This window comes from Haemorhous mexicanus, chromosome 10, assembly GCF_027477595.1.
Source record: "Haemorhous mexicanus isolate bHaeMex1 chromosome 10, bHaeMex1.pri, whole genome shotgun sequence".
NCBI classification, from domain to species: Eukaryota; Metazoa; Chordata; class Aves; order Passeriformes; family Fringillidae; genus Haemorhous; species Haemorhous mexicanus.
In genome coordinates, this window is record NC_082350.1 from 17476497 (window position 1) to 17502892 (window position 26396).

General features: G+C 40.9%; 1 protein-coding gene across 5 annotated transcripts in view; it reads left to right on the forward strand.

Moving 5' to 3' along the window:
- The window catches only part of DIS3L2 (DIS3 like 3'-5' exoribonuclease 2), a 180489-nt gene that overhangs the window by 21813 nt on the left and 132280 nt on the right, over positions 1 to 26396 (forward strand). For all 5 annotated transcript variants that reach the window (XR_009487686.1, XM_059855607.1, XM_059855605.1 and 2 more), the window contains exons 5-6: positions 2241 to 2294; positions 6424 to 6525. Coding sequence is in view for 4 of the 5 variants with exons in the window: in XM_059855607.1 (XP_059711590.1) it covers positions 2241 to 2294; positions 6424 to 6525 (156 nt within the window). In the remaining variant the exon portion in view is untranslated. The remainder of the gene's footprint in view (positions 1 to 2240; positions 2295 to 6423; positions 6526 to 26396) is intronic.

Genomic DNA, 26396 nt, shown 5'->3' on the forward strand with positions numbered 1-26396 from the left:
CAGACCTTGTTCTTCCCTTTCATAACAAAAGCCCTAATGACAGAAAAACACTGATAAATATAGCAGCTATTATTTGCAAGCTATTGTAAAATAATACAGCTTTAGTGTGACATCATGAGACTCTGCAGCCAGATCCTCACCCCCTAATACACATATGAGAACAGTTGTTCATTGCAGATGGGGAGAGTGACTGGTTCCAGATATGATATCACAGCGTGAAATGTACAACATTGTAAATAGGATTTTCATGGGCACAGATAATAAGGCCCATCTGCTTTCTAAGATAAATTTTGTGAGTTTCTTGCTTAAAGGAAGAGCTGAAGTTTTTTAATGTTACTTGATGTAAGAATTCTAATGCTGATCATAATTAGGTAGTGCATATAAAATGAAGATAAACAGGCTGCACAATAAATGTAACACTGAGCTCCTGTGTGTGTTTGCTGGAGCTGGGCATCCATGGTCACATTGCTGCTCTGGTGCCTTCTGGGCCATGGATGCAAACCCTGACTTTTCATGTGCATGATTGGCATTTACACGTGACTGATTGACAGCTGTCCCACACTATTCAAAGGGACTGTGCTGAGGAAAACAGGATATCCCCATATCTGCTTAGTGCTGGTTGGTGGAGCCACTTTTGGGAATTGACTCATTGTCAAACAGAGCAGCAATCCTTTTCCATTTTTTTCATTTCTCTCTCTAGCAGCTTCTGATGACCGATTCTGGGAAATAAGTGGAAGACAACCATTGAGAGTTTTCCATCAGTGGGTACCAGTGCTAATAGAAACTGATGACAGCAAGTCAGCCCTCACTTTGCTTAAGCATAAAATACCCCAGGGTTTCTCTCTGTGGGTCATCTTTGTTTCCATGCTGTTGTCCTATGTTGTGCCTGCCGTGGGGGCAAGTGTCTTTGTTAGTACCAGTTATGTGAGACATAAAATTAGATAGTGCAGCAAAGTACTCAAATGGTACTCAAATGTATTCCATACATGGAATACATGCTGCTGGTAATCTGGTATTCTCTATTTACTGGTAAGCTTTAGCAAATAAGTGCAATAGAAAATCTTTGTAAATCTGTGAATTCTTCAAAGCAGCAAAACTTTTACATGTAATCAGGTCGATTTCCTTATTGTCTGAGTGTTTCCCAGAATACATAAAAAATTATTTGCTGCAGTAAAATTTTAAAGAAGCAATTCCTGTGAGATGCTCCTATGATTGCTTAACACAGAAGTGCAAACAGATGGAATCTGTTCGTATAATAAATTGGCTAACATTACTTCAAATACACAAATGGAGAAATTTCTAAAGTTTCTTCCCAGAGCAGAAGCCTGTTGAAAGGCAGATACCTAAGTTGTATTCCCATAAGATTCAAGTGCTGTCAGTTTGAACTGCAGTCACCTGAATCCCAGTTTCCAGGATACTTTTGGGATGCAAATGTGTAGCCTGTAAGGCTTTGGTTGGCTCTGCCTTTCTCTTGGAGGGACATGAGTGCAAGCAGCAAAACTGGTTGGTTTACTTTGGAAGGTTGATATGAATTTGTTGCAGGTGACTTGGCCTTTAAGTTGGCAGATAACAAAGCAGAAATAGATAGACCATGGAATTTTCAAATGTATTTAAGATAGTTTGCCTTTAAGTATGTTTAAACAGAATTTAATCTTGTAGACTTTAAATGTTTATTTTTGGAAAATCCTTTAAATTCTTTTTTGGAAATATACTTTATTATCACAGTTACTGCTGCTGTCTGTTTGCAGGAACAGCTTAAGCAGCCAGAGCCCCATAAGAATGATACCTGCTGCCATGCAAGCTCAGCTTTTCTTTTCCTCTTTCCTTGCATCCTCCAAAATAAGCAAACCCAACATTCTCCTTTTCCAAAACAGAGGGAGCCAAATTGTTTCTATTATCCAATTGTTAATGAAGCTGGTGGATGCTCAGCAAAAAATGTGTGAAAGGAACAGGAGAGCTTGGATCCTCAGTTCACCCAGCAGCAGCAACAACTAATGATTCGACATGTCTCTGATGACAGACTGCAGTAGATCAGCTTAAGCCTATCATGAAACTGCCTTTTGGCTTGAAATTGCTTGGATGCTAAGTTGTCAAGACTTGAAATGTATAATGGAAATTTAGATGTATCTCTCATGTTTCACTGTAGATATATTACTCACAGCTCTCTAATTTAACTGGTGTTAAATAAAATTAATAAGATTCAGGCATAATCTTTCTCCTTCTTTCCTTTTTTTTTTAAGGGCCCCTTGAGAATAAATCCTAAGAAGTACCATGAAGCCTTCATTCCATCTCCAGTAAGTGTAATTTTATAATGCTTTAAAGTTCATAAGTAAAGGTGCATTAAGATAGGAGTTATGCTGTGCACAGAAGGTCACTCAGAGGTGAATGAGTTGGAATAAATGAACACAATCTGGATTTTCTTTTATACCCAGTATTCCCAACCAAATCCCGCTTTCTCATACCTCAAAGAAACGCTCTGCTTGTGCTGAAGTTGGGGATACTGCAGGGTCCCACAGAGGCCAGCTGAAGTCAGGTTTGAGGACCACCAGATAGTGTAATCAGAAACCCTTGGTTTATGGCTGCAGAGGTTTTATAGATTTTCCACTGATTTAAGTTAATCTTCCCTAAACAAATATGCTCTCCATTTTCGATCTGCTGCATGAGCTAATTTGAAAAGTCATTCCAGAAATAATATGCGTGATTCCTTTTCATGTGCCCGCTTTGGCACGGCCTGTATCTTGGTTGGCTTGGGATGTGCTTCTGCCACATGGGACTGCCTCGCACCTCTTCTCTCTTCTTTCCTTATTTTGACAGAAAAGAAGGACTCTTGCAATTTCAGGGCCTTCCAGTTGGGAAGGTGACCTCACAGCTGGCACAGCCAAAGCTTTTTATCTGGAACTGGCTTGGTCAAAGTGTTGCTGTTAATGAGAGAGTTTTATATTGAAATGTTTTGCTGCTGTGGGGATGAGAAGGCAGAGCCTGCCCTGAGACAGTGAAACACTGATTATGTTGTTCTCCCTGCTACTGACAGCACTATTGTTTTGGGGCTTGGGAAAGCCTTGAAATTCATGGTGTTTTTTAATTTATGTCGTTGATTTGGGTCAATGTTTTGGAGCTTTGTTAGAGAAGGTTGGCATTACAGGGATGGGAAAAGGTTGGGGCTGCAGAGAATACACTAGCATTAGCTAGAGGAAGAAGTACAGAGCAGCTCTCTGGTACATCAGGAGGGAAGTGTGTAAGTGAAAGGAACTTTGATCCTTACTCTGCCAGTTGTCCTTGTAGGTGTGGTAAGCGTAAGCTGTTAAATATAGTCTCTGAATTTACAAAATGCAAGGTTAAAAGAGAAGTTCAGCTACTCTCATGAGTTATTTGGATGTGAGGCTTTACCCCTAATCGCCCCTGTGGTGTCCAGCTGTTGCCTTGTGCCTGTTCTGTGTGCAGGAATGCATACATTAAGGAGGGCTAGCAGAGGTGGTTATCTCAACTATCTTTCTACTTTTCTGCCTTTTGTGGAGATGAGTACCAGAACCAGTAGAATGAACACCTGGATGAAGATGACTCTGGTTTATGTAGGCACAGTCCTTTAAGACGGGTGCTTTGGGAAGCTTATCCTTTGTATAACATGATTCACCATAATGGAGGGGTTGCAGCCTTGGTGTTCTGCAGCACTTCCCATAACTGCCAGATGCTGCAAGAGCTGCAGCTGTGAAAAATCACCCTGTCTTTTCTGCTGTTGATGAGGGCATTATACCCCTTCACTTCAGCTATGACTTGGCCATGCCTTCATGGAGTTCAATGCAACAGCTGTTCACCTTCTGACACCAGAAGTCCTTGTGTGTTTCTTGCTGCACATGTGCTCTGTCTGCTCATCTCATTGTTGCATGAAGAGTTGAGGGGAAGGCCCCGGGCTTTTTTCTTGAAGCTACCCAGAGAACACACCCCAAGAATTGAAATCTCTGCCTCGTATCTTGTGTGTTCCCTGTGCAGGGTGGTGTGGTTTGAGGTGTCAGTGTGAAGGAGGATGCTGCCCATCATGAATGACAGTGACTGGAGCTGTGCTGTGCTTGTGGGAGACACTTCCAGAGCAGATGGAAGTACTGCAGATCTCTTGTCAGAGGAGGATAGGGAGCACTGTTGGAGATATTTGCAGAGAAAAAGCCCTGTGCCCTCTGGAGGGGGCTGGGGAAGTCTTGAGGCCATTGTGGCCAGTAGAATAGATGCATCCCAGGGACAGCTGAGACTTTGCAAGTGATTGTGTTCTGTTGTCATTCAGTGCCATTTTAATTGCATTAGTAATCTGAAGTGTCAGCTGTGCAGAGGAAAGAGTGCACAAATTTTCTTGGAAGTGCGTAAGTTCACCCAACAGTTGAGAGCCTGGAGCTCAAGATATTGAGATGTTTCTTTTTGGAGGGAAAGCTAAAACTGATGGCAATTTTCTGATTACAGCTTTGCTGCAGATGTTGAAATTAACTGCTGTAAAATAGGTGTGCATACACATATCTAGATTTGTGTATATGTATATATACATATATTGTTTGGAAAAGAGTGTGTGGGTGCAGTTAAAGACAAGACTCTTGCAGAGTGTGGAGATGAAGCTTTAACTGGATGGTGTGATACATTAGGCACCTTTACAGGGAGTGGAAGAAAATGTCTTGTATTTTCATGGACACAGGAGAAGAGGAAAAAAAGTGTAGAGCAAATTATTGGGAGTGCCAGCCTGTGTCCTGCAGCACAGAGCAGCTACAGATACAGACCAAAAAAAAACCCTAACCCAAACCGAGAATTTGCCTTAGAAAGTGACTTTGAACATTTCATTTTTATGTATATGATGGACTTAGGTAAAGAGTTAGAGCTGAAGGGAAAGGGTGGGGAGAAATAAGGAATAAGACCATGTGTAAAAAATCTGGCTTTTTGAAGAGAACGGTTTCCAATTTGAATTATGTTGGTCCAAGAGGCTTTGCAATTTTTCTGCATCTTGTCATGGGAGGCAGCTTTCACACAGCTGTTGAGCTGCTGCTGCTGCTTTTCTTTCTAAGAGAAATTTGGTCTCTTGGAGGACGGCCTTAGTTTCACATCATGGCAGGGTTCTTCCTTTTATTGTTTTGGTATCTAAGCAGAGTAAGATACTTGTGTGATATTTGGGCTTCATGTTTTCAGGTTATAAAAGAAGTTTTTTTTGGACACTGAGCGTGCTGGTAGTTCTGATTGGATTTATTCACGCATATGAAACTCAGGAGTGTCTGAGAAACAGCTGAAGTTGCGATTAAGGCTTTTAAGTCTTGTGAGGCTGCTTTTTTTCTTTGAAAGACAATAAATTACTAATCTGAAGAAACTCAACCTCTTTTTTTTTGTACCTCGAAACCATGCAAAGATAACTCTCTTCAGAAAAACTATTTAAACTGGTCATATTGATACTAAAGGCTGACATTGTTTGACATGTTCATTGCGCTGTAAACAGACACATGGAATTTTTTGTATACTGAATTATGGGAAAGCAGAAATGAAAGCAGCAAGAGCATGGTCAATAATTATCAAAAGAAAAAACCCAACAAAATTGGCAATCCGTTAAAAACTAAAATCTTTGTGTTGGCATCTTCAGGAAACTTTGTTTACCCCATGAAGAAAATCTCCCAAACTAAATCTAGAGTAACCGAATGCCAAACGTGTCTGGGGTGGATAATCATGGTGTGTGCAATTAGTAGAGGCTCTTGTGCAAGGATGCTAACCCAGAATATTCAGAGAAGGTGTCCTGACATGTCTGTTACAGTAAAAATCTCATGCTGACATGTCTGTTACAGTAAAAGATCTCCTGGTTTGCAGTTGGCATCTGGGGTTGTCACGCAAATTGTGCCAAATGCAGAATATATGGTGTTAACTTGTTTGAAAAAGAAGAGATTGCATCCCTAACCACAATCCAGATCACCTTCACGGAGTGCCCTGCTGATCCAGGAGCTGCATGTCCCTGCTTTCCCAGCTCACCAGGAGAGCAGCAGGAGCTCTGCATGGAGCACTTTGCAGAGATTGCGATGTAAACAGTTCTGAACACTTGTCTGATCTGAACCCTGGCTTTGAATGTTTGAGGTGGGAAATTAATGTGTCAATAGCTGTGACAGCCGAAAACTCTCTACCTGTTCCCAAGAGTAACTGTAGAGGAACTGAGACAGCGCATCTTGAGGGCTTGGCTCTGTCTTGTGTAAATAGTGCAGAACTACTGTACTGGCAATCCATACAAAGGTGCTCATTTGCTAAAAGATCCTGTATGCTAAAGGGCATATGGTGAATCTGTTTTGTTCCTGTGCACAACTGCAGGATGTTTGCCTCACCAGGGTGTGTGTCTTTCTTGATGGAAGTGTTTTAAACCTCATAACAACCATGATTTAATATCTTTTGGTCTGGCACTTACTTTTCTTCCTCTTTTACTAGGATGGAAGTCGTGATATCTTTATTGACGGAGTGGTTGCTCGCAACAGAGCCCTGAACGGTGATATTGTGGTGGTGAGACTGCTTCCCAGAGATCAGTGGAAGGTCAGTTCAGTAAATTTTTGCTGTGATTTGAGAGAAAGAGTTTATTACAATTTTCATGATTAAACTTGTAGGGAACAGAGAATTTCCTACAAATCACATTAGCTAAATTGAGTTTATGCTGCTGATGATTAAAAGACTTTATCCATGTTTGGAAGAAGTGATACCTGAGGCGTTGACACCTCATTCTTTGCATGGAATGGCCTTCATTATCACTGTATGGGAAAGTCTGATGAGGCTGCTTCCAAGCACAGTTGTCAGAGGTGACTTTTGGTATCTGTGATTTGGCTGTCTTCGTGCTGTGGTGTTTTGGTTAGCTCTGTGTAGGTGTTTGCAATTGCTTATGTATTTGACAAGTGTTGTTACAAAGCTTTAGTTATGATTAATTCTCTCTAATTTTTGGGTCCTCAGTCCATGAAAAGCTTATCTTGTCACAGCTCCAGATTTTGTGGTAATACCCTTCTTAATATGAATGAAGCATGTGTGAAATGACTGGAGCTATACAAATGTGGGACAATTGCTTTCATTTTCATGTCTGAGGATTTCAGTAAGATCACTGTCTGGGATTTATTTTTTTTCCCCCCACAGATAAAACTTCATTCCCTAATCAAACTTTGTCCTTTCAAATATCTGGATAATTTTATCTTGTTTGCAGGTTTATCTTTTAACACCACCATGCAAGGGCAGTTTTTGCTCCTTTCCTCTAGTTGCTGGGAGATGAAGCTACAGTTAGCAATTTTAACATGGGCTTTTACATGTAAGCATGACAGAATCAGCACAAATTGTTTTCCAAACATGGTTTTTGAACTCTTCTTAAGAGTTTAAAGACTGTCGTAGACTTTTTGGACAAAAGTAATTGTAAGGATGTTTGCAGCAGAATCGGGGCTGGTCTGAACTACTTTGGCCTGGTGCTTTTAGTCAGTGTAGATACCTTCTCTGCCTGTCTTTGTTTGAAGCTATGTGATTTTAGACTTGCAAATGCAAGACTTCTTGCCAAGTCTGGTCATTTGCTGAACCTTCTACCTGTACTATTAAATCTAATAACAATTGAAATGATGGTTTGAGACATATTAGAATTTGTCTCTTCCTTCTAAGTATGCATAAAATGAGTGAATGACCTGAGTATTTATTGGCACATGTAAGTACAAAGCTAAACCTAATACAAAAGGCAATCATAAGTGGGTTCTAAGGTATTGCAGGTATATCCATATACAAATAAAAGAAAGAGGTCTGCTGCCATCTTGGTAATCTCTCAGAACCAGTTTTGAGGGTCAAAGCAAAATTTCTTCGATAGCTGTTCAAGACTTCAAGTTCACTAAAACTATGTTGATAACTTGCTTATATGGAATTGGTGATTAAAACACACAGTTATCTTTTGTATTAAACCATTTCATATAGGTGGAAAAACAGAATAGTTTGGATGCTTGGATCCTTTGCCAGGACCTGCCAGCACAAGGGCTTCTTCGTAGGCTTGATAGAGATTGCCTGAGCTGGAAGCTTTGTCTGCAGTTTTCCATTTATATCCATTTCTAAACAAAGATAATGCCTCTCCCTCTCTCTTCTATTCTCATACCTTCATATGTTCAACAGTAATGATATTTTATGAATTCAAGAGGAAGCATTCAGAATATTATCCCTGTTCTGGCAAAATGCACGAATAAACAGAACTGCTAGAGAAGTGGTATCTGACTGCAGGGAAGCTATTCAAAAGACTAGAGTGTTTTGTAATATGATTATGATTCTTCTGTGGTGAATTTACCCTTGCCAAATGAAGTAGCTGGAACATGCCAGTCATGTTTTTCAGCCACACAGGTGCTGCACTGTGTAGTCTCATTTTTTGTTTCTTGCCATCAACAACTCAATCAGTGATGACATTCCTTTTCCCCTGCTCCCCAAATCTCTTGCTATGTACTCATGTTTGTATTAGTTCTTTGGGAAAGGTGCCACTAAATTGCACTGAAAGATACTGCCTTCTGCCAAGTAATTCATACTGATTAATGATAAACTGTCACAACCTATTTTAGGTTTTTCCATTTGTTTAGTCTCATGCTGCTGCAAAGCTGCCACTTAGGTGTATTGAGAGTTTTCTCCTTCCCTTTGGGCCTTTGGAACAAGCTGAAGAGCTTCAGTTGTTTCTTTGAAAAATGTAAATCAGATATGTGGTATAACTGATGCTCTCAGAGGAGGCTTTACAGGCTCTGTACATATTGGTTTGTTAGGATTGAGATGTGTGTGCTGATTATTTTTATGGTTCTCTATTCCCAACACATTACCCAGTGCTCCACTGAGAACTGAGCTGGATTTTTTGCTGTTGTACCAGTTTCTTGCACAAGATAAGGCTGTTGTTTCAGCAGTGTGTTCAGTCTGTGCCTTCTGGGTTTCCAGCACCCTAGATGGCCTCTGGATGCTCTGAGGGAAGATATTCCCATTGCTAGTGCAGGTGGTTCCATGGACCTTCTCCTGCAGTCACAGTGTATTGCTGTGTTCCAGTAAAGGCAGGACTTAGCTGCCATCTTGGTTCAGTTTTTAGGTGTAAATGGGAAGAAAAGGGAAAACCTGTGACTGGTAACAAGTTCTGGATTTTGGACAGAAAAACCTGTGTGTTTGCTTGAATTGCTGAGAAAATTAGGAGCTGCCCTGTCCATGGTGAGTTGGTCACTGCAGGTGAAGTGCCTGTGAGGGAAGAGACACCAGCTGGAGAGCATTTTCTTCAGGGACATACTGTGTCCCACTGAGCTGTAATGGTGGTACCCTATACACAGGTATAAATGCCACAGAGAAATGTAAGGGGATGGTGAAATACTCTGGATGTGTGGTTATAATTTATGTAATACCTTCTTGAGAGAGACAGCAATATTTTCTCTCTCCAGCCTTCTACTTTTTGGCTCAGTGGTGGGAAATTTATCAGGCTTGAATTTCTCAACATTGTGTCCTTCCCAGCGTGTGCATCAATTGCTTGGATGAGCTACTGTGGTCCTCCCTGTGCTTTTTCTGTCTGCTCTTAAAGCTCTGTTTGTTCACGCGTCCGCTGGGAGAGCTGCGCACTGTTCAGCGATGATCAGTTTGTCAGTTCATAATTCTCTGCTTACTATTAGTTCTGATCAAGAGCCAACAATTTCAGTGTTGAAGACTTGAAGGAGAGACTTTTTGTCACTGAAACTTGTTATCTTGCTCTCCTGAAGGAGGTGGCCATCAGCTTCCTGCCAGGCTTGAGCAGTCTGCGTTGCGGTGACCGCATTTGGAGGCCGCGTTTCTCCTGTCCTCTTGTGTTACATCTTGGGAATATTGAGGTGCTATGGTAACTTTCAAATATTTAGCTTTTGCAAAGTAAGGTATTTGACTTAGGCTGTTTTTCCAGGTACTTAACCTACTCTTAGCGAATGAAGTCAGAGTATCGTTGCAGTTTGCAAGACTGTCTCCCGACTTCAGGCTGTAGGGTTTCCCTGAGTCTATGCCTTCATCTTCTGGAAGAACATCACAATAAAAGATAGCCAGTGACAGGATTTACCTCAGTCCTTGTTAATTAGTCTGATAAAGAAGAAAAATGGTGCTTTATTTCTTGACTGATTTTTACTGCGTTTGCTTCCACCCATGGGTTCTTAGTATATTTTACAGAGTTGTGAAATTACATCAATTTCAGAAGTTTCAATTATACAGTGGTATAATTACTGAAGTCAAAGAAAATGTTGATATTATGATTACAGCAATATTTTGTAGGCTCATTAAGGAGGGAAGTAGTGTGTCAGTATAGAAGATAAACCTAACCTGTTTTTCCTTACAGCCTCTTTTTTGCTCTTTTGCCGCCTGCTTAATTGCCAGACAGAATTTGTTTAATTTCAGGTATCTGTTTTGGTTTTTCTTGCAAGATGTAATTTCTTTTGTGGAAGGAAATAGCATAATAAGTCATTTGATATCACTTGGGGCTTGGATTCCTGGCCCAATCCCTGGTGCTTTTAGAGTAGTAGTTTATAATGTGGAATGTTTTTCATGACAACCGTCTCATGTATTGCACGCTACAGCTGAAATTTTAGTCTTAGTCTGAAAATAGTACCCAGACAAGGACTTGGTGCTGCCCAAAACTTACAAAAAAGAATTTTGGGGTCTAACTCCCTATTGCTTGCTACAATATGCCAATGAGGTCTCCAGTTTTGCATAAATATTCTGTATATGTAGATAAAATTAATTCCTGATTAACCTGCAGTTTCTCAGAAATTCGTGGAAATCAATGCCTCTGTTGTTGTTGTTTTATGAATAATTTCCTTATCAGTTTGCAATACTTCTTTGCACAATTTCCAGTTCCTTTGATCTTAACAGAAGGTCTCTAAGGCCAAGGATATAGAGCTGTTCATTATGTACAGTGTGTGTTGCTGGATAATAGGATAATGGGTCCAGCATTTTAGTCACAAAGTGTCCAACAGTGATAGAAATAGTAATGCTTCTTAGCTCTTGAAAGCACATGTTCTGTTCAACACTGAGCTGTCAGGTGCAATACAGTGCAGCAGGAGATCTTCAAGCTGCCTCTTCTGAGCCATACATCACAGATAAATATTTAAACACTTTCTGTACAGAAGACATAAAGTACAATTCACTTTTCCCAGCTGTGACTGCTATTGGCATAATTACAAACAAATGTGAAGAAGGAACAATTTGATTTAAGCAGTTGTCACAAATATCACCACATATAGTTTGAACACAGCTACGTATCCTGGCAAGTCACTGCCTCCCACTGTTGGTGAAAATCTATGAAGCATTAGTTGTCCAGAGGGGATGCTAGCTTTGGATTTGCCCTGCTGAATAATAATTCATTTCAACCAAATTCTTTTGAGACTCAGTTTCTTCTCAAAATCTTGCAGCTAATGTAAGGATAACAGTACCTCAGGAGGAGATGAGGTTCTTAGAGGGTTATCACAGCAACACTGTTTGAGTCTAACAATCAAGAATGTTGTTTGGAAACATTACATTCATAATAATAAAAAAAAAAGTTCTGGAGAAGTCATTATTGAAATAGTAAGTGTTCTGGCACACTAAAAACATTCAAGTGTAATTCATGATATTCAGGAGTAAAGTGGGAAGCCTAAGAAGCCAGCTAGGAAAATGTCCAGAAAAGCAGAGCTCTAGCAAATCTGAAAGGCTGATGGATGCTGTAAGGGAGGAAGGGCAGTTGTTTTGGTTTTTTTAATTTGTTTTGCTGTAGGCTTTACACTGAGGGCTTGATGGTCACACACAAGTGTGTGCATATCCCTCCCTGTCTTGGCAAATCCCCAAACCACAAATTGGTGGAATCTGGAAAAGCTTCATTACATGCTAACTTTCTAATTGTGCCGTTCTTTGGACGGCCACATGTTGTTGCACACTGCTGGGCCTTCGCTGTGAGCTGGCATGGCTCTTCCCAGGCTTTGCTGAGCTGCAAACTGGCTGGGTATGGAGTAGCAATGCAGTAGATTGGTAGCAGAAAAGCTGAGAGAATAGGAAGTGCTGCTCACTGAGACATATGTGGCATTGCATTTGCTTTCTCACAGATGTCGTTATCACATTTTGTTAATCAAATATCACTTGAAGTGAATCAACTGACATCTTAACACAGTCAGTTTTAATAGCAAGCACTGGCATGCCCTTTATGGTGTATAATGATATAATTACTGTAATGATCTGGATTCTGTGAGATTGCCATGACCCAGCGCTGCATTCGGCCCTTGCTCCCCCTGCATGTGGAAGATGAGGAGGCAGAAACACCAGCCTTTTGGATATTGCAAGCAACTTTGCCTTCCTGAGGAGGGCCTTTCCTGCCTCTGTCTCTCCGATGGTAAAGCCAAAACCAGGATCCTGAATAATAAAATCACAAGAAAAGTACAATACAGAGTTTTTGAAGAGTCTAATATTCTTTTTATTCTTCCTCCTTCTGTGCTGAGTAAGAGTGATATTAAAAGGCAAATTGTTTGGTTAGGTAGGAAGACAAACTTCTTTTTACTGACTGTCTGCATCCTGTCCTACCAGCACAGAGTCACATTGCAGCTGTGGTTTGGCTGCACAGGCACAGAATAAGATAAAACATTTCTCTTAGGTGAACAATTAAACATTAAATAATCATTCATGACATGTGGTCAGTTGTTACATCCCCAGTGTAATAATAGCAGATGAGGGTGAGTTTAGGCTGTGTGAGATACTGCTAAACTTCAGTGTGTGTTGCTCAAAAAGCTTCATCTTGCATTGAGGGAAATGCTCTTGGGACAGCTGATCTTACTTTAGAAGAGGAGTCAAGCCAGCATTTAATACCTGGTGTCTGCTCCTGCTCACTACTTTTTTCTTGGTCACATAAATATAATCTAGTACAGCAAATTGTTTCCTTTAACAACTAACTTTTCTTCAAATGATTGTTTTAAACTTTGTTCTTCCAAGTCTTCTGTAAATACGCACACATCACAGTAGATTATTCTTAATCCGATCTCTTATATAACCACTATCATTTTGTACTTTTCTTAGTTCTTGGTTCCTGTGGAATTAGTATTTCTTAGAACTGTTTGTTTTTTGCCAGTTTGGAGACTTATTTGGTGATATCACATGAGTATTTGGAGCCTGCACCTTATAAGAGTCAGGATACCTGTTGTTGTGATGGGATTGGTTTTTAGAAAATCATGCACATTAAACTCACTTAACTTTTTATAAATGCTTTCTTGAGAGGCTGTCCAGATTTTCTGTAGTCTGGTTTCTTTCTGATCTGCATAATTAGGAATAAATTTAAATCAACTGTACTGATACTAAAAGTTTCATCTGGCTTAAACTTGGTACAGTGAATGTCATACTCTCTTTTTTTCAAGGAGGCTATATTCCTAATTTAGCTTGATAGCTGGTGAAATGAAGAGCTGCTACAACACTAAAAACCTGATGATCTTTAAGTCCTGAGGTGATGTGGTTTTGGACTGTATCCCTAAGTTCTGAAGAATAGGAAAACTTCTACATATCTGTTTGCATGTTTGCTCTTGTTATTGGCTGTCAGAGAAACAGCAATTGGCTACAGTATTTACATGTGGTCCAAACTACTGAGGTTGGCTCATTAAATCTTTTCCCTTGTTTCCTTAACTCATGTTTATTTTTCTTAAGGCCATAAATCAGAGGGACAAGGAATCTAAAATAGAGGTGATTTATGTAAATGAAGAATTGCAGCTGCTGGAGGAGTGACAGGGATTTTTCTACAACAGGTTCTTTGGGGTAGGATGTGGGACCTCATTTATAACCACGTGGTTCTCAGAGATAAGGAGGATATTTGTCATCGGGGATGGGATGCATTAGATTTCTTGTTGGTAATTTGTAACCATCTAAGATAAAGGTATCTGCAGTCTAACAGGTAGGTTTTGAGTCAGCGTGCTGCTCCTTCAGAGAGCTGGAACAGTTTTGCCTTCTCCCAGACACTGTTCCTGTGTCTTCCTCCAGATGAGGCGAAGTGCAGCCAGGCTGAGGAGATCTCCTGGCCTCCCACTTTCTCCTAGCCTGGCTTTGTGATGTTACTTGCTTTGAGGGGGATCTCCTCTCCTCAAATTTCTGAAGCTTATGTCCTAACTGCTGTGAACATCACAAGAATTGGGCATGAGTCTGGTCTTGGTGCACTGTCATGCAGTGCAAGGTGGTCAGTGATTTATGTGCATCAATAGCAGTTTTCTTAACACTGCTGGCACAGGAAGTCTTTCTTGCTTGCTATTTGGGATTATCCTTCAATATACAAATCAAAGTCCTGGCACCTGTAGCTGTGACTCTCTCTGTTTCTGAAGCATCTTGAAGAATTGCAACTGATACTTTAAATCGACTTTCTTATTTAAAAAGTGCCACTCAGAACACTGAAAGAGAAATTAAAATTCCTCCTGATTATCTTTTCCCACAAATTCCTCACAGCTTCAGTAGCTGTGGACATGACATCATTCCCCAGCATGTGCTCTCTGGTAGGACATCTGGTGAGGGTTTTTGAAAGTCCCAGGTTCTACCTGCACTTTCCAGTTTTTACCCCAGCCTTAACTACCTGGAGGCTCTTTAAAAAGTGTTGGTAACGATCTAAGAAAATACTGCAAGGCAGAGTTGATCTACCAACTTTGCTGAAAAAAGCAATTTCCTTACTTTCTCACTATTTTTATTTCTTTCTCCTTGTAGGTTTATTTTTGTTTTCTGTGTTCTGTCATATCAGGCAATATCTGCTTCATGAAAGTAGGTCTGTCTGTGTTGCTTATGAGCTTTTTAGGTTTCCAGTATGCTATTGATTCATCCATCTTCAGCTGTGTCACCTCCTGGGGTTGAAGCATTTCTTTGTTTTTAGCTTTGTCTAAATTGTTTTGAAACAGAGAGCAGTGCCAAAACACATACTTTTAATTGAGCAGCTTTGGAAGTGTGAAAATGAAGTCTTGGCATGATCTAATTAGTGCTTGTGTATTTTGGTCGCAAAAAGTGACTGGTGAAGAATTCCCCAGACACATTCTCTGTTCTGTCTGAAAATAATCCTGCATAAAGTTGTATATCCTGCTTAGTTCTTGTTGGTGCTTGGAAGTCCTGACTGTTTTGCTTTCACTAATTAGCTGCCAGGACATCCTTTTCTTCTCAGTCTCCGTGCTTTTGGCTTGTTTGTTGGAATGAGCATTGGCTACTTTTGCTGGCAAGCTCTATAGAAACTGGCATCTCTCTTGTGATCTCTTTCAATCCCTCATGGTGTAATGTTTGCCAGGTTGGTGCTATCTGGGGAAAGTCCAAAGGACTTGTGTGAAGTGGAAGGAATATTTCAGCAGCTTTTCTTTCTTCCTGACCTAATGACTGTTCAGGGCGTGGGGAGTTCTGGTAAAAGTCTCAAGGACAGTAGCTAGGTCACTCACCTCTGTGCCCTCCTTGAATTTTTTGCAGTAAAGTAAATTTCCGCCAAGTTTTATCACCCCTTTTGATGTTAGATTGGCTAGGTTTTTTTTTTTTTTTTCATCTTCTGTGAGGATTAGGTTTGCAGCTGTAACCTCTTGCAGTAACTACAACTGCTGTGATGGTCTGGCTTGGGTTTGGACTTGCAGCTCTTCTCCCTTTGATGAGAGTCTGAGAGCTTATCCCTTGACAAGCATCCTCTCTAAAGGGTCTGTGAACAACAGATCTGGGCATAGCCCAGCTGGGTCTGACAGTCCTGTGGGACCAATGTCCTGCACAGCTCGACTGCCTTGGGAACAGCTCTCTGCTCATTGAAGAGTCTCTTTCTTGCCCTGACCTTTAGGCTCGTGCTCTGGGCAGAGCAGTCTGGCAGCTGCAGATCTTTGCAATGCCTTTCCCTCCAGCCTTTGTCTTGCAGCTGGCCCTTAAATGTACAACTGGCTTGCTGGTGTTAGAGAGGCAGCTTCCTTGCACTATCTCCATATTAGAGCAGCATCCAGGGGGAATGTCCCAGCGCTCCTTTCTGGTGACTGTGCCTGGCTGTGTCACCTGGCTGGCAGCAGACAATGAGTTGCTGGCAATGAGTTGCTGCCTCCTGGACTGCAGAGCTGTTCAGCATCACCTCTGAAGGAGAATGAATGGCTCGTCTGGCTCTAGTTTATTTACCCAGCTGAGCAGGGAGCTGGTGCCATGAGAGTGCTGTGTTGGCAAGACATCTGGTGCCTGAGCTGCTCTTCAGGTCTGTGTTGTACCATATAGACATACCCAAGGTTAATGGGTGGCCATTAGTTTAACCTGGTGTAATTTCATAGCTGTGCTTCTTGCATAGTCTGAGCAGTATTTTGACAGGATGGCATTGCTTTATCTACTCTTTCTTGTTGTCGTCGTCCCCTCGTCCCACCCCACCCCCTCCATATTCCTGAAGCTTTCTCGAAAATGCTTTATTCCTTTTCTTCTCTGCACAATTGTTGAGCTGTGGATGTAATGTGTTTATCAGCTGAGATTCGTGTCTTGGAAACTTAATTTACCTTTTTACCTAATGCTTTATCACTAATGCATGATAATGTTTCCTGGCAGGATATGCATTGTTAAAATTTGTTTGTAGGAACTCAAAAAATAGCATAGGAGCGGGTGGCTCCTGTAAGGTTCAAAATTTTTGAAGTAGAAAAGGAAAATGCTCTTCATGGTACCTGACATCAGTCCCACTATCCTACTTTCCCATGGGGTGACTCCTATCAGTGCTGAGATATAATGGAGTCCAAAGACTAGGTGTGGTGGCAGCTGTGGCTGTCAAGTAAAGGAAAAGCTGGGAGGGGAAGGCTGGCCTTGTCAGGGCAGTGTCTCCAGCTACACAGGAATTTCCTATGAGCTGATTGAGACCTTGGGCAAACTTTTTGCTAACAAAAAACCACTACCACATGTCAGAATTGATTTTTTATTTTTCCCGCCATTGTCTTTTTGCCACTGAAGGAGTCAGCATTATCCAGTGGTCAGTTATCCAGCTGTGTGCCCTCTGGACCTGCAAAGCCCCTTGAGCACTTTAACAACACTGTTTTTTTGGGAATGAGTGGCACATCATTGCAGCAGCCAACTTCAGTGACATGGGAATGGTCCTGAGGCCTGAGGCTTGTCTTTGAGCCACAGCTCCAGTTCCCAAGCACTGATTTCTGTTAAGTGCTTTGTGAAAGAAAGGAAAAAATAATCAAAAAATAATCTGCTGTTAAATTAATCTCCTCTAACAATGTCTAATGTGTTCTGAGGACCGGTGCTCGAGGGAAGGGCGTTGTACAAAATGACAGACAGCAAAATAGACATTACTCTTTTTGCATTGCTTTGAGGTATTAGGAAATACAGATCCCAACACTGGCACATCAGTCTGTGATTAAACACTGTGGTTTCACCAGCTCAGGACTGATTTCTTTAGAAAGCACTAAGTATTTGTCAAATACTCTTCCTTCGGGTACTTGACATCCGGATCCTTTTGTCTTCATGACTTGCCTCAACACCTCTACTTCTCAGCAGGCTGGGTGTGCTCCCTCCTAGGCCTCCTCCTGGCCCCAGTGCCATGCCCTGTGCTGTGCCTCAGTCTTAAATTCTTGCATAGGAGTAGCTGGTTGCACAGATTGATCCATGTCACTTGGGTGAGATGAGGGACCAGGATGAGAGAAAATACTTGCCTCTAATGAGCAGCTCTGTGCCCTTCAGTCTATTAAAGAAAAAACCTCTTCCCCTTTGCAGATGGGAGGAGGGTGTAGCATGGTTCCTATGTCCTGGCTAGCAAGACACCCCAAGAAAAGCTCTTTGTTTAAATTCTCTTGACCATTTCTAGTGTAAAATGTTTTTTCAGCTGAATCCATAGCTTGATGTAGTGTACATTATAGGGTTATATTACTAAAAAACAAATGATGAAAAACATCAACATTTTATTTAAAATATGCCATAGGTGTTTCTTTATTAGTTGCTGCCACCTCTTAAAATTTTTCAGGTCTGTTTTTCAGGGTCAGTCAGAACAGCATTGGAATAAGTATCTTCCTGCCTGTGTTGCATCCCCTCAGCTCTGAAATGAAAAGCTGTGTGTCAGCAAAATTGCTGCTCTTCCCTAAGATATTCCAGGGGAAGTTGCTTTATTTCTTTACTGGGAATACATAACCTTTTCTTCACAATAAAAATACACCTTCCCAAACATTAATTGTTTTTCATCCATGGTTGTGAAAAAAGTTCTACCCCAAAACTGTCAGATTTTTCCAGGACTGTTGCTCTGATATTCTCACTGTGCAGAAATAAATACAAAATAAATGAGTGAGCTGTTCATGTATCATTGATAACTGAAAACGAATATAGACAGAGATTTTTTTTTTAAATTTTTGCTGAAGAATGTTTAAATCATGCCTTACTGCATTACACATTACAGGGTATTTATGCTTGTGTTAACACTATGGTTAAAGCTGAGGTTAGTCAGCCTTTCTGTGTTACAAGATGAGAGGGGTAAGTGCAAGTCTACATTAAAGCTTGTTTGGGGCAGAAAACTGAGCTCAGAGGTTTGTTTTGAAGCCAGTGTTTTATGGACAAAGTTTGATAAGTCTACTCTGTGATTTGTCTCAAATTAAAGCAAAAGGCTGTATGTTGAAATGTTTCATTTCATCATGTTGTACCTGTGGAAGGACTTACCTGAAGAATTTTCTCTTACTTATGAGACTGCAGCTGGTGACTGCAGGGTGGAATTTTAGCACGTGTACTTGCACTTGGCTATGAGGGGAAGAAAAGAGAAGGAAATACTCGTAGTCTTTAGGATGTATTTAAACTTTTGGGGATTGCTTTGGAAAAGTTAATGTTCATTAGAGGTGAATACCTTTAGGATGTAGTAAATTCTACAAATGCACGTGACAGTGTTGATATGAGAGATGAGCGTGTTCAGCCAGTGATGGGGAAACTTCATCCTGAGCAGTTTGTTGGCATGTCAGATGGGAATGAGCCACTCCCTGTGGAGGTCAAGAGTACACTGGTGTTTGTGTGGCAATTTTTGACTGTTCCAAGAAAACAATAGTGGTTTAAATTCCTAAACAATGCATAATTACATGAACTGAAGCTTGCAAGTTTTTGAGCTCGTATGCTGGACTAACTTGCACTACTAAAAATTCAGTGTTTTACCATTAAACAGACAGACTACTTTTTCCACTGGGAGGACTGTAGCATGCTTGATTCACAGTACCTCAGTTGCAATATCCATGTATTTTATATGACTTGTTGCAAATATGCAGGTGAGAAAGTTTCTATAGTGAGACTGTTTTATGTATTAATTTACCTCAACCCCTAAAGCACCATAGCAGCTTTCTGTTTTTCTTTAGGTCAGGTCTCAGTGCTTCTAGGGCTCATGGATCCTGGCCCATTGTTGAATACTCTTGGTAGTTTTGAAGTCTGAGTTCCATCTTTCAATTACAGATCCATATCTTTCTTCAGTGTCATTTGCAGTGTAATTTGGGGGGAGCAGCTCATAAAGCCATGATGAGAGAAGAAAACAAGAGGCACACGGTTGAATGGTGTGAGAAGTGAAACTGATTTTCTCCAGTTTCTGAAGTATTGGCTTTATTTATAACAAGCCTAGACTAAAGGTTTGATAAATTGGGGCTGTATGAATTGTGTTAGGCAAATCAAGTAATATTCTGTTAAGAAATTATGAAACCCATTCAAACCCAGAGCTTGGGTAGAAGATTTTAATTGTACTCCAAGGACTCTGCAAGGTGCAGTGAAATAACATGTGGGAGGTTTTAAAGGCAACTTTACAGTGTGGTCAAATTAGAAGGAAAATTATTAGTTAAGAACTGAGAACTTGCTTAGTTTTATTTTGGTGGAGTGCTGTTAATATTTTACAAGAAAGCAGGTTTGATCATGCACTTGGTGTGAAGTTGGTGTTGCCAATAGTCTTTGTTCTGCAGAAGCCTCTCTGGGAGGGTTTGAATGTTTGAATCCTTAGGGGAAGGATGCCTTTGGTGGAGGTGCCTGGCCGTGTCTGCTGATGGCTGGCAGCACAGGTGATTGTTGTGGGGTGGGATCCTGTCCCTCCCTGGAGCTGGAAGAGTTGGTGTGAACTGGTGGGTTCTCGATAACCTTTTGTGTGTTTAACGACACAAATCCTTCCGCTCAATTGTTTCGCTGCGAACAAATGCTTATCACCGGATGATTTTGTGTACCTTGTGTCCCTTTGAATTTGTTTTGGATCAGGGACTGTAAAAGCTGGTGTCTGAAAGGGGTGTTGCAGGGATGGAGCAAGTATTCCCCAGCTTGTTAGAGTTGCTCAAGCACAAGAAATGCAGTTGCTACCAATGGCTTACATGCAACTTCCTCGTGTCATTTGATTTCACCCAGTGCTGTGTAATTGCAGTAGGGGCTGTGAAGTGCTTTCTTCCACAGTCTGTGCGTGAGAATGGGTCGACTGAGGTGGGAGTGCATGTTTCAACCTTCACATCGGCAATCTCCATCCCTCTGTGACTTCCTTAACTTTGTCTCTGCACATCCTCCATCCCTCAGTGCCAGAGCCCAGCATGGCCAAACTGTGGAGGGGGAAGTGGTAACTTGGGTCCCAAATGGAGCAGTGGGATTTCAATTTGGATCCTCAGCAGCCTGAGGACAAACTGCTGCGTGAAGTGTTTTCTTTTCCCGATGGTGTTGGTGTTATGGCACAGTTGTGGCAGGGCACATGGTAAACCAGCGAATTAGCTTCAAGGGTCAACAGGTATTTCAAAACAAGGGAATTTAAAGAGGTTTTAAGCATCAAGGAAGTGGTGGACCTAATGTTTTACTGGAGAGGGCATTAACTTGCTTTTCACACGTGCTTAGCTCTTAAGACAATGTAGGTGCTTTGGGTACCGATAGTCTTAGATGTGGTACCTGTCATCAATGGGTGGAATGGGAGCAGGCAGGTGTGAAGTTTGCCACGTTAAAGCCAACAAATAAACTGCTTTTGCTGGTGAGAAAGCAAATGAAAGGGGTTTCCTAAAGCTGAGGACTGCCTGGGTAGGCTCTGAGATTTTGGCCATCTTCCTTTCCTGTTTTATCAGCTAAGATGAATGGTGAGTCAGTGTAAGCTGTGTGGTGTGTTTCATTATTGGAGACCTGTCAGAAGAGTTGGTTAATAATCCAAAGCATTTGGATTCAGTGTGATAAAACTAATCATAACAAAGTACTTCAGTGCCTAACTTGAAGCTGTGAAGAAAATCCTATTATCTTAAAAGTATGTGGGTATGAATGGGCTAATTTTTTCTTTCTTAACAAGATAAACATAAACTCATTGGTGAGTTGAAGAGCAGCAGTACTGTTTCCAGAGGCTGCTTTCCAAACTTCCCTGAGATGAAGTGAAACTGAGATTTAGTGCTGTCACTTGTGGAGTTTCAAGAATATGCTTTTGGAGACCTTTTAGATTACATGGGAGAAGTTGTTATGGAATCAGCTTATTTAATTTATATTTAAATAGTTATAATGAACATAAATTTCTTTTCCTAATTTCTTGGAACAGCCTGCCTTTTTTGCTGGGTGCTTTTTTCCTTTTGTCAAATTGCTTAAACAATTTATCATTAACACATTTACTGTATTGCAGTTTAACTTCTAAGTATTATTCAAATAACTACTTCTAGGTAAGGAAAATTATTAAATGTCATCCCATACTTACTTTTACCCAGAGGGAAAGACTGAAGAAGTGAAGATTGCTTTGAGTTCATTTGATCTGTATGAAGCAGCTTTTAATTTCCTGGGCTTGTTTAATGAATGTACTGAAAGCCCAGTGTAGCTGCCTGTCTCAGATCCAATAATTGTACACAATGTATTGCAGGGGAAGGATAGTCTTTTCCCTTCTGGTTAAAAGGATTAGCAATCTATCATTGTTGGTAATGAATGTTTGCAGGTAAGCACAGTTCAGATTTAGCACTTGAGCTGGCTTCCTTGTGAAGATTTGATTTCCTTGTTCTGTAATTTCCAGTGCTCAAGTGAGAGTTCTTCTTGGATGACTAATGCATTTCGGCACTGGTTAAGGCACTTTTGAAAACCCAGTGTTTTTCATATATTAAATATTTTATTAATGACATAAGCAGGTGTCAAGGCTAGTTCACAGTCACATGTTTTTGAGCCATGCTTCTGAATTTTGTGATTCTAGATTTATTTGTAACCGTGTTGAATGGGCTTAATGCTTGTTGCTGTTCTGCTTCCCCATGTGGCCCATTAGCACCTTGGCTTTGTACCTTTTTAATATAACCGAGTGCATAGTTTTTCTTGTATTTCTGCATTTTGTGTTTCAGTCTTTGCTGCATGTTTAAGAGACTTGGAAGTGTGTTCAGAATATTGAGAGGAATGTATTGCTAAAGGTGAATTCTTATGCTTTCTGTTTGAAGTACAACTAACTCTTCTGGGCATGGAGGATGTAGGAAGCTCATCACTGCTTTTTCATAGCCTGTGTGATGCAGTTTGCTGCAGTGCACAGCCATCCATTTCCTACAGAAGGTCTCCTGAGGCAGAGGAGAGAACTCAGGATAAGTTGTAGGGTAATCTGTCAGTGGGAATATCTGGCTGTTGTGTGACTGTGCTGCACATGTGTAGTGGTGGGCTTCATCAGGCTAAAGCAAGAAGTATAATTGACAAAACTGAATATAAATCCTGTATTACTAATATCTGGGAATGGCCAAGCTGTTAGGACTTGGAAGCATGATTCAAAGATTTGCCAAGTTAGCCTGTGATGATCACTAGGAGAAGAGTTTGCCCAGGAGAAGTGAGTTATAAAGCAATTCAAGACTTTCTAAAAAAAAAAAAGCCTCTTGCACAATCAGAGTTTAATGACCAAGGTGATGGCTTTATACTGCCATGTCACTGTTTAAATCCCCAGTATTTTTTATTTGCACCTGTTTTTACTGATCTCATAATTGGCCATTGTTACAGAATGCATGTGGAATTTGATTGAGAGACCAACTTTTCTTTTTGGATGGAATGCGAACTACCTATTGCAATAAAGTTTCTGTACTTGTGATTATGGGCACTGTCAGTGTTTCCATTATAAATTTCTAGATTTTTTTTTTTAAAGGAGCTTAAAACTAAGCTGTAAAAATTTGTTCTTGGCAGAGAACTTGTGTACAACATCTCAGCTCAAGTAAGACTTTTTAATGAATTTTGAGAGAGGGAAGGAAAACCTGAACTGCTTTGTAAGTTGAGGTTACACAGGTGATGTATGCCCTGAAACCTCTTGTTAACAAAACTCAGCTTGTAAGGACATAGCACAACAGAAACCCCCACTGTTAGTCCCATGTCCTGCATTACATTTTAAATTGAGTTATAACAATTGAGTGTAACTTTTGATTCATTCTGTGGAAAAGCTCTTGATAGAACAGCATTCAGTGCGGGGCAGGAAAAACAGACCAGAAGGTACCTGGCATCAAGAAGCAGGGAACTCTGTAGTGGCCAGCCCTTCCCACCACTGGGAAAGGCTTTTTTATGGTGATGGTAAATCTATTTCTGAGGGAAAGCAGTAAAAATATGCCATTCCTGTTGAGTCCATTTTTCAGTGCTGCAGAAGATGCTCTGAGACCATGTTCAATCAATGTATATTTTCACTGGATTAAATAAACCTGACTATTGACGTCATGAAAATAAGCTGAGAAGCCTGGTGGTGGATGCTGATGCATTTTACTCTTCTAATAAACACTGCTTCAAAATTTAATGAAGTGTGCTATGTTGCTAAAGGTAAATGCAAACAAACTGAGCTGTAGACTTTTTGCTTGAGGTGCTGCTGGTTAATGAGATTCGTCACCGAGTAATGTGAGCAGGTCCTGGTGACGCAAATGCCAGCAGTCATTCCCTGCCCTATTTCAGGAAGACACCTGGTGTCCTGATTGTTTTCACTGGAAAAAGAAGAAACACTGCAGCAAGATAAGTCCTTAGCAAAATGTTGAGCTTCACTCATCTTTACTGTGCCTTGTGATCCTGGTTCGCTTTGACTTCCATTAAGATGGGCTCCCTCCAGATGCAATCTTTGTGTCACCTTGTGCTCCTCTATTCCCCTCTGTTGATGTGCTTTGTCTTTAACAGAAGCTTCCTAAAAGTTCTGTTGAGCATCCACAATGTAGTGTATGGTTTGGTGCAGCACTCAGCATGGTGTGTGCCTGGTTCTGACTGGGGCAGCTGAGCACAACTGAAGAAGAAATGACCCTGGGAAGGATGCATTTTATCAGAGGCAGGGGTGTGTGGAACCTGTGTCTTCCAGCAGGAATAGGCAGACATACCAATTCCCTGGAGACACACCAATGATGGTGCTCTTGTGCCTTTCCTTCTAGAATGTCTTCTGTTGTGGCAGGTTTTGTGCTCACTTTTTAAAAGAGATCAGTTTTTTTGGTCCCATTGCTATTGCGTGTTTATTGATGAAGCTGCATAATAAGAAAAAAAATCACACAGAAGCGTTCTGGAGAACACCTTGGTGAACTAGTTTTGCTGCTGGAGGCAAATTCAGTGAATAAATTCTAATGAAAACTGCAAGGGATTTGTTATTGTAACAGACAATTTTGGAACCAGCTAATTTGGTTCTAAACTACTTAAAATTTTGGTTTTAAATGTTTTGTCCAAGGTATGAACTAATTTTGGAAAGGCGTCGATAACCAAACTGTCAACAATTCTTATTATTAAGTGCCTGAAGATTATGAAGACATAGCTATGCCGTGGTTGTAAGCGTGGAGTCATTCATGATTTTGCTTCTGTTTTGCTGTTCTGATGATATTTCCAGGTGTGATACAACTGAATGATGTCTCAGGTCACCTATAATAGGATTTCAATAATTGCTTTGTTTAGTGATGAGCCTGTTAGCTTTGTGTGGAAATAAGAATTTTTTTTTTTATCCCAACATAAAATATAATTGGTGTTTTGTTTTTAGAGCTTTGTGACATTTCTTTCTATGCTGTCTTGATTTCAAGCAGCAACTGTAAATAAACTAATGCTGGTCTTTAATTATGTGGGCTTCTGCTGTGAAATCTGGGGTTCTGAAACCCTGAACATGATCTGTGATTAAGCCTGGGTGCCTGGGTGGGGAGAAGAGGGAAAGCCTTCCTCTCTTTGTAACACTCATGGAAGTGTTATTGTTTTTGATAAGGCCTCATGAGTGAAGTAATGCTTTGAAGTATTTGAAAACATTAATCCTCACGTGTGCATGTAAACACAATTTCTGAGTGGGGAAATACACCCTCATTTTTCCTGGGACACCTCCCTCCCCCAACTGCCTAATGTGTTTTTTTTTGCCTGCTCTTCTTTAATACCTATGGAGAGCGACCTGAAATACTTAATATATGAAAATTGTTTAGATATTTGTGTTTGTTGCCTTGCCACATGTGCATGCTTTGCTATTTTCAGCTTTCTTTTAACACTTGGACTTTGCCTTGCCAGCTGTGTGAAATTCGGGTGTAACATCTTCAGGACAGAGTGTGCAGGTCTGCCTAGCGCAGTGTCAAGTGCTGCAAACTGGGCAACTTGGCTTGAGTGAGTTTCCAAAATTCATGGGCAACTGAGAGGAGGATTATTTTCCTTGAACAGGATTACTTTCCTTATGTACTTTGTAAGGAACTTGTTGAAAGTCTAAGATGGATATGGAAGCCTGGGATTTCCTGCCAGTAATAGTGATTTAATATGAAATCAGTCCCACCTGCACTTTCTAACTGGTATTCAAAGACTCCTTGCCCAAATAAATGGACTTGTAGCAGTTTTAGCTCACAGGTGAACCTTCCCAGCCTGCATTTCCTGTATTTGCAGGAATCTGAGCAAAATTGTGCTGTCATCTCCTTCTTCTTTTCCACAGTCATTTGGTGCTCTGTGTTGCAGTGAGATTCTGTCCAGGGACAGAATTTGCTGATACCAAATCAAGTGAAAAAGTACATTAACCTCACAGCTTGTCTTCTCTTCAGAAACAATTTTAAAGGGACACAGAAAGGTCTCAACATTTGAGGAAGCTGTTCTCTTTTAATCCTCAGTGAATCATCTGTTTTTCTTTTCCTCCACTTACGATGCTTGCAGGGATTATCTCCTCCAGTTCCTTTCATCTGTGGGTGGTCCTCTTCAGCCTGGCTGCCCCTGTTCTGCCACAGCTTCCCCTGAGCACAAATCTTTTCCAGCCTGTCCTGGGGTGATGGGGAAGGTGCTGGATTCATCAAGATCTTGGCGCATATGACTGGAAGTGGCAGCAGAACAGCATGGCAAAAGACAGGTAGAGTTATAGCTCAGCCCATTTCCTAGGGGATGGAGCTGCTCATGGTTAGAACCACTCTGGCAGATGGTACCTGCTGGCTCCTGCATGGAAAAAACAGTGTTAAAGTGGATTTACAGTCTTCTGTTGCTAAAAGTTTCCTGGAATGTGTCTCCATCACCTGTTACCAGATCTCCTTACCTTCACACCAAACCGTGACTGTTTGCAAAGGAAGCGCTGGGTGGGTTTGTGTGGGTGACTTTAACAGTGTCGTGCTGGCAGTGGGGGAGGCTGT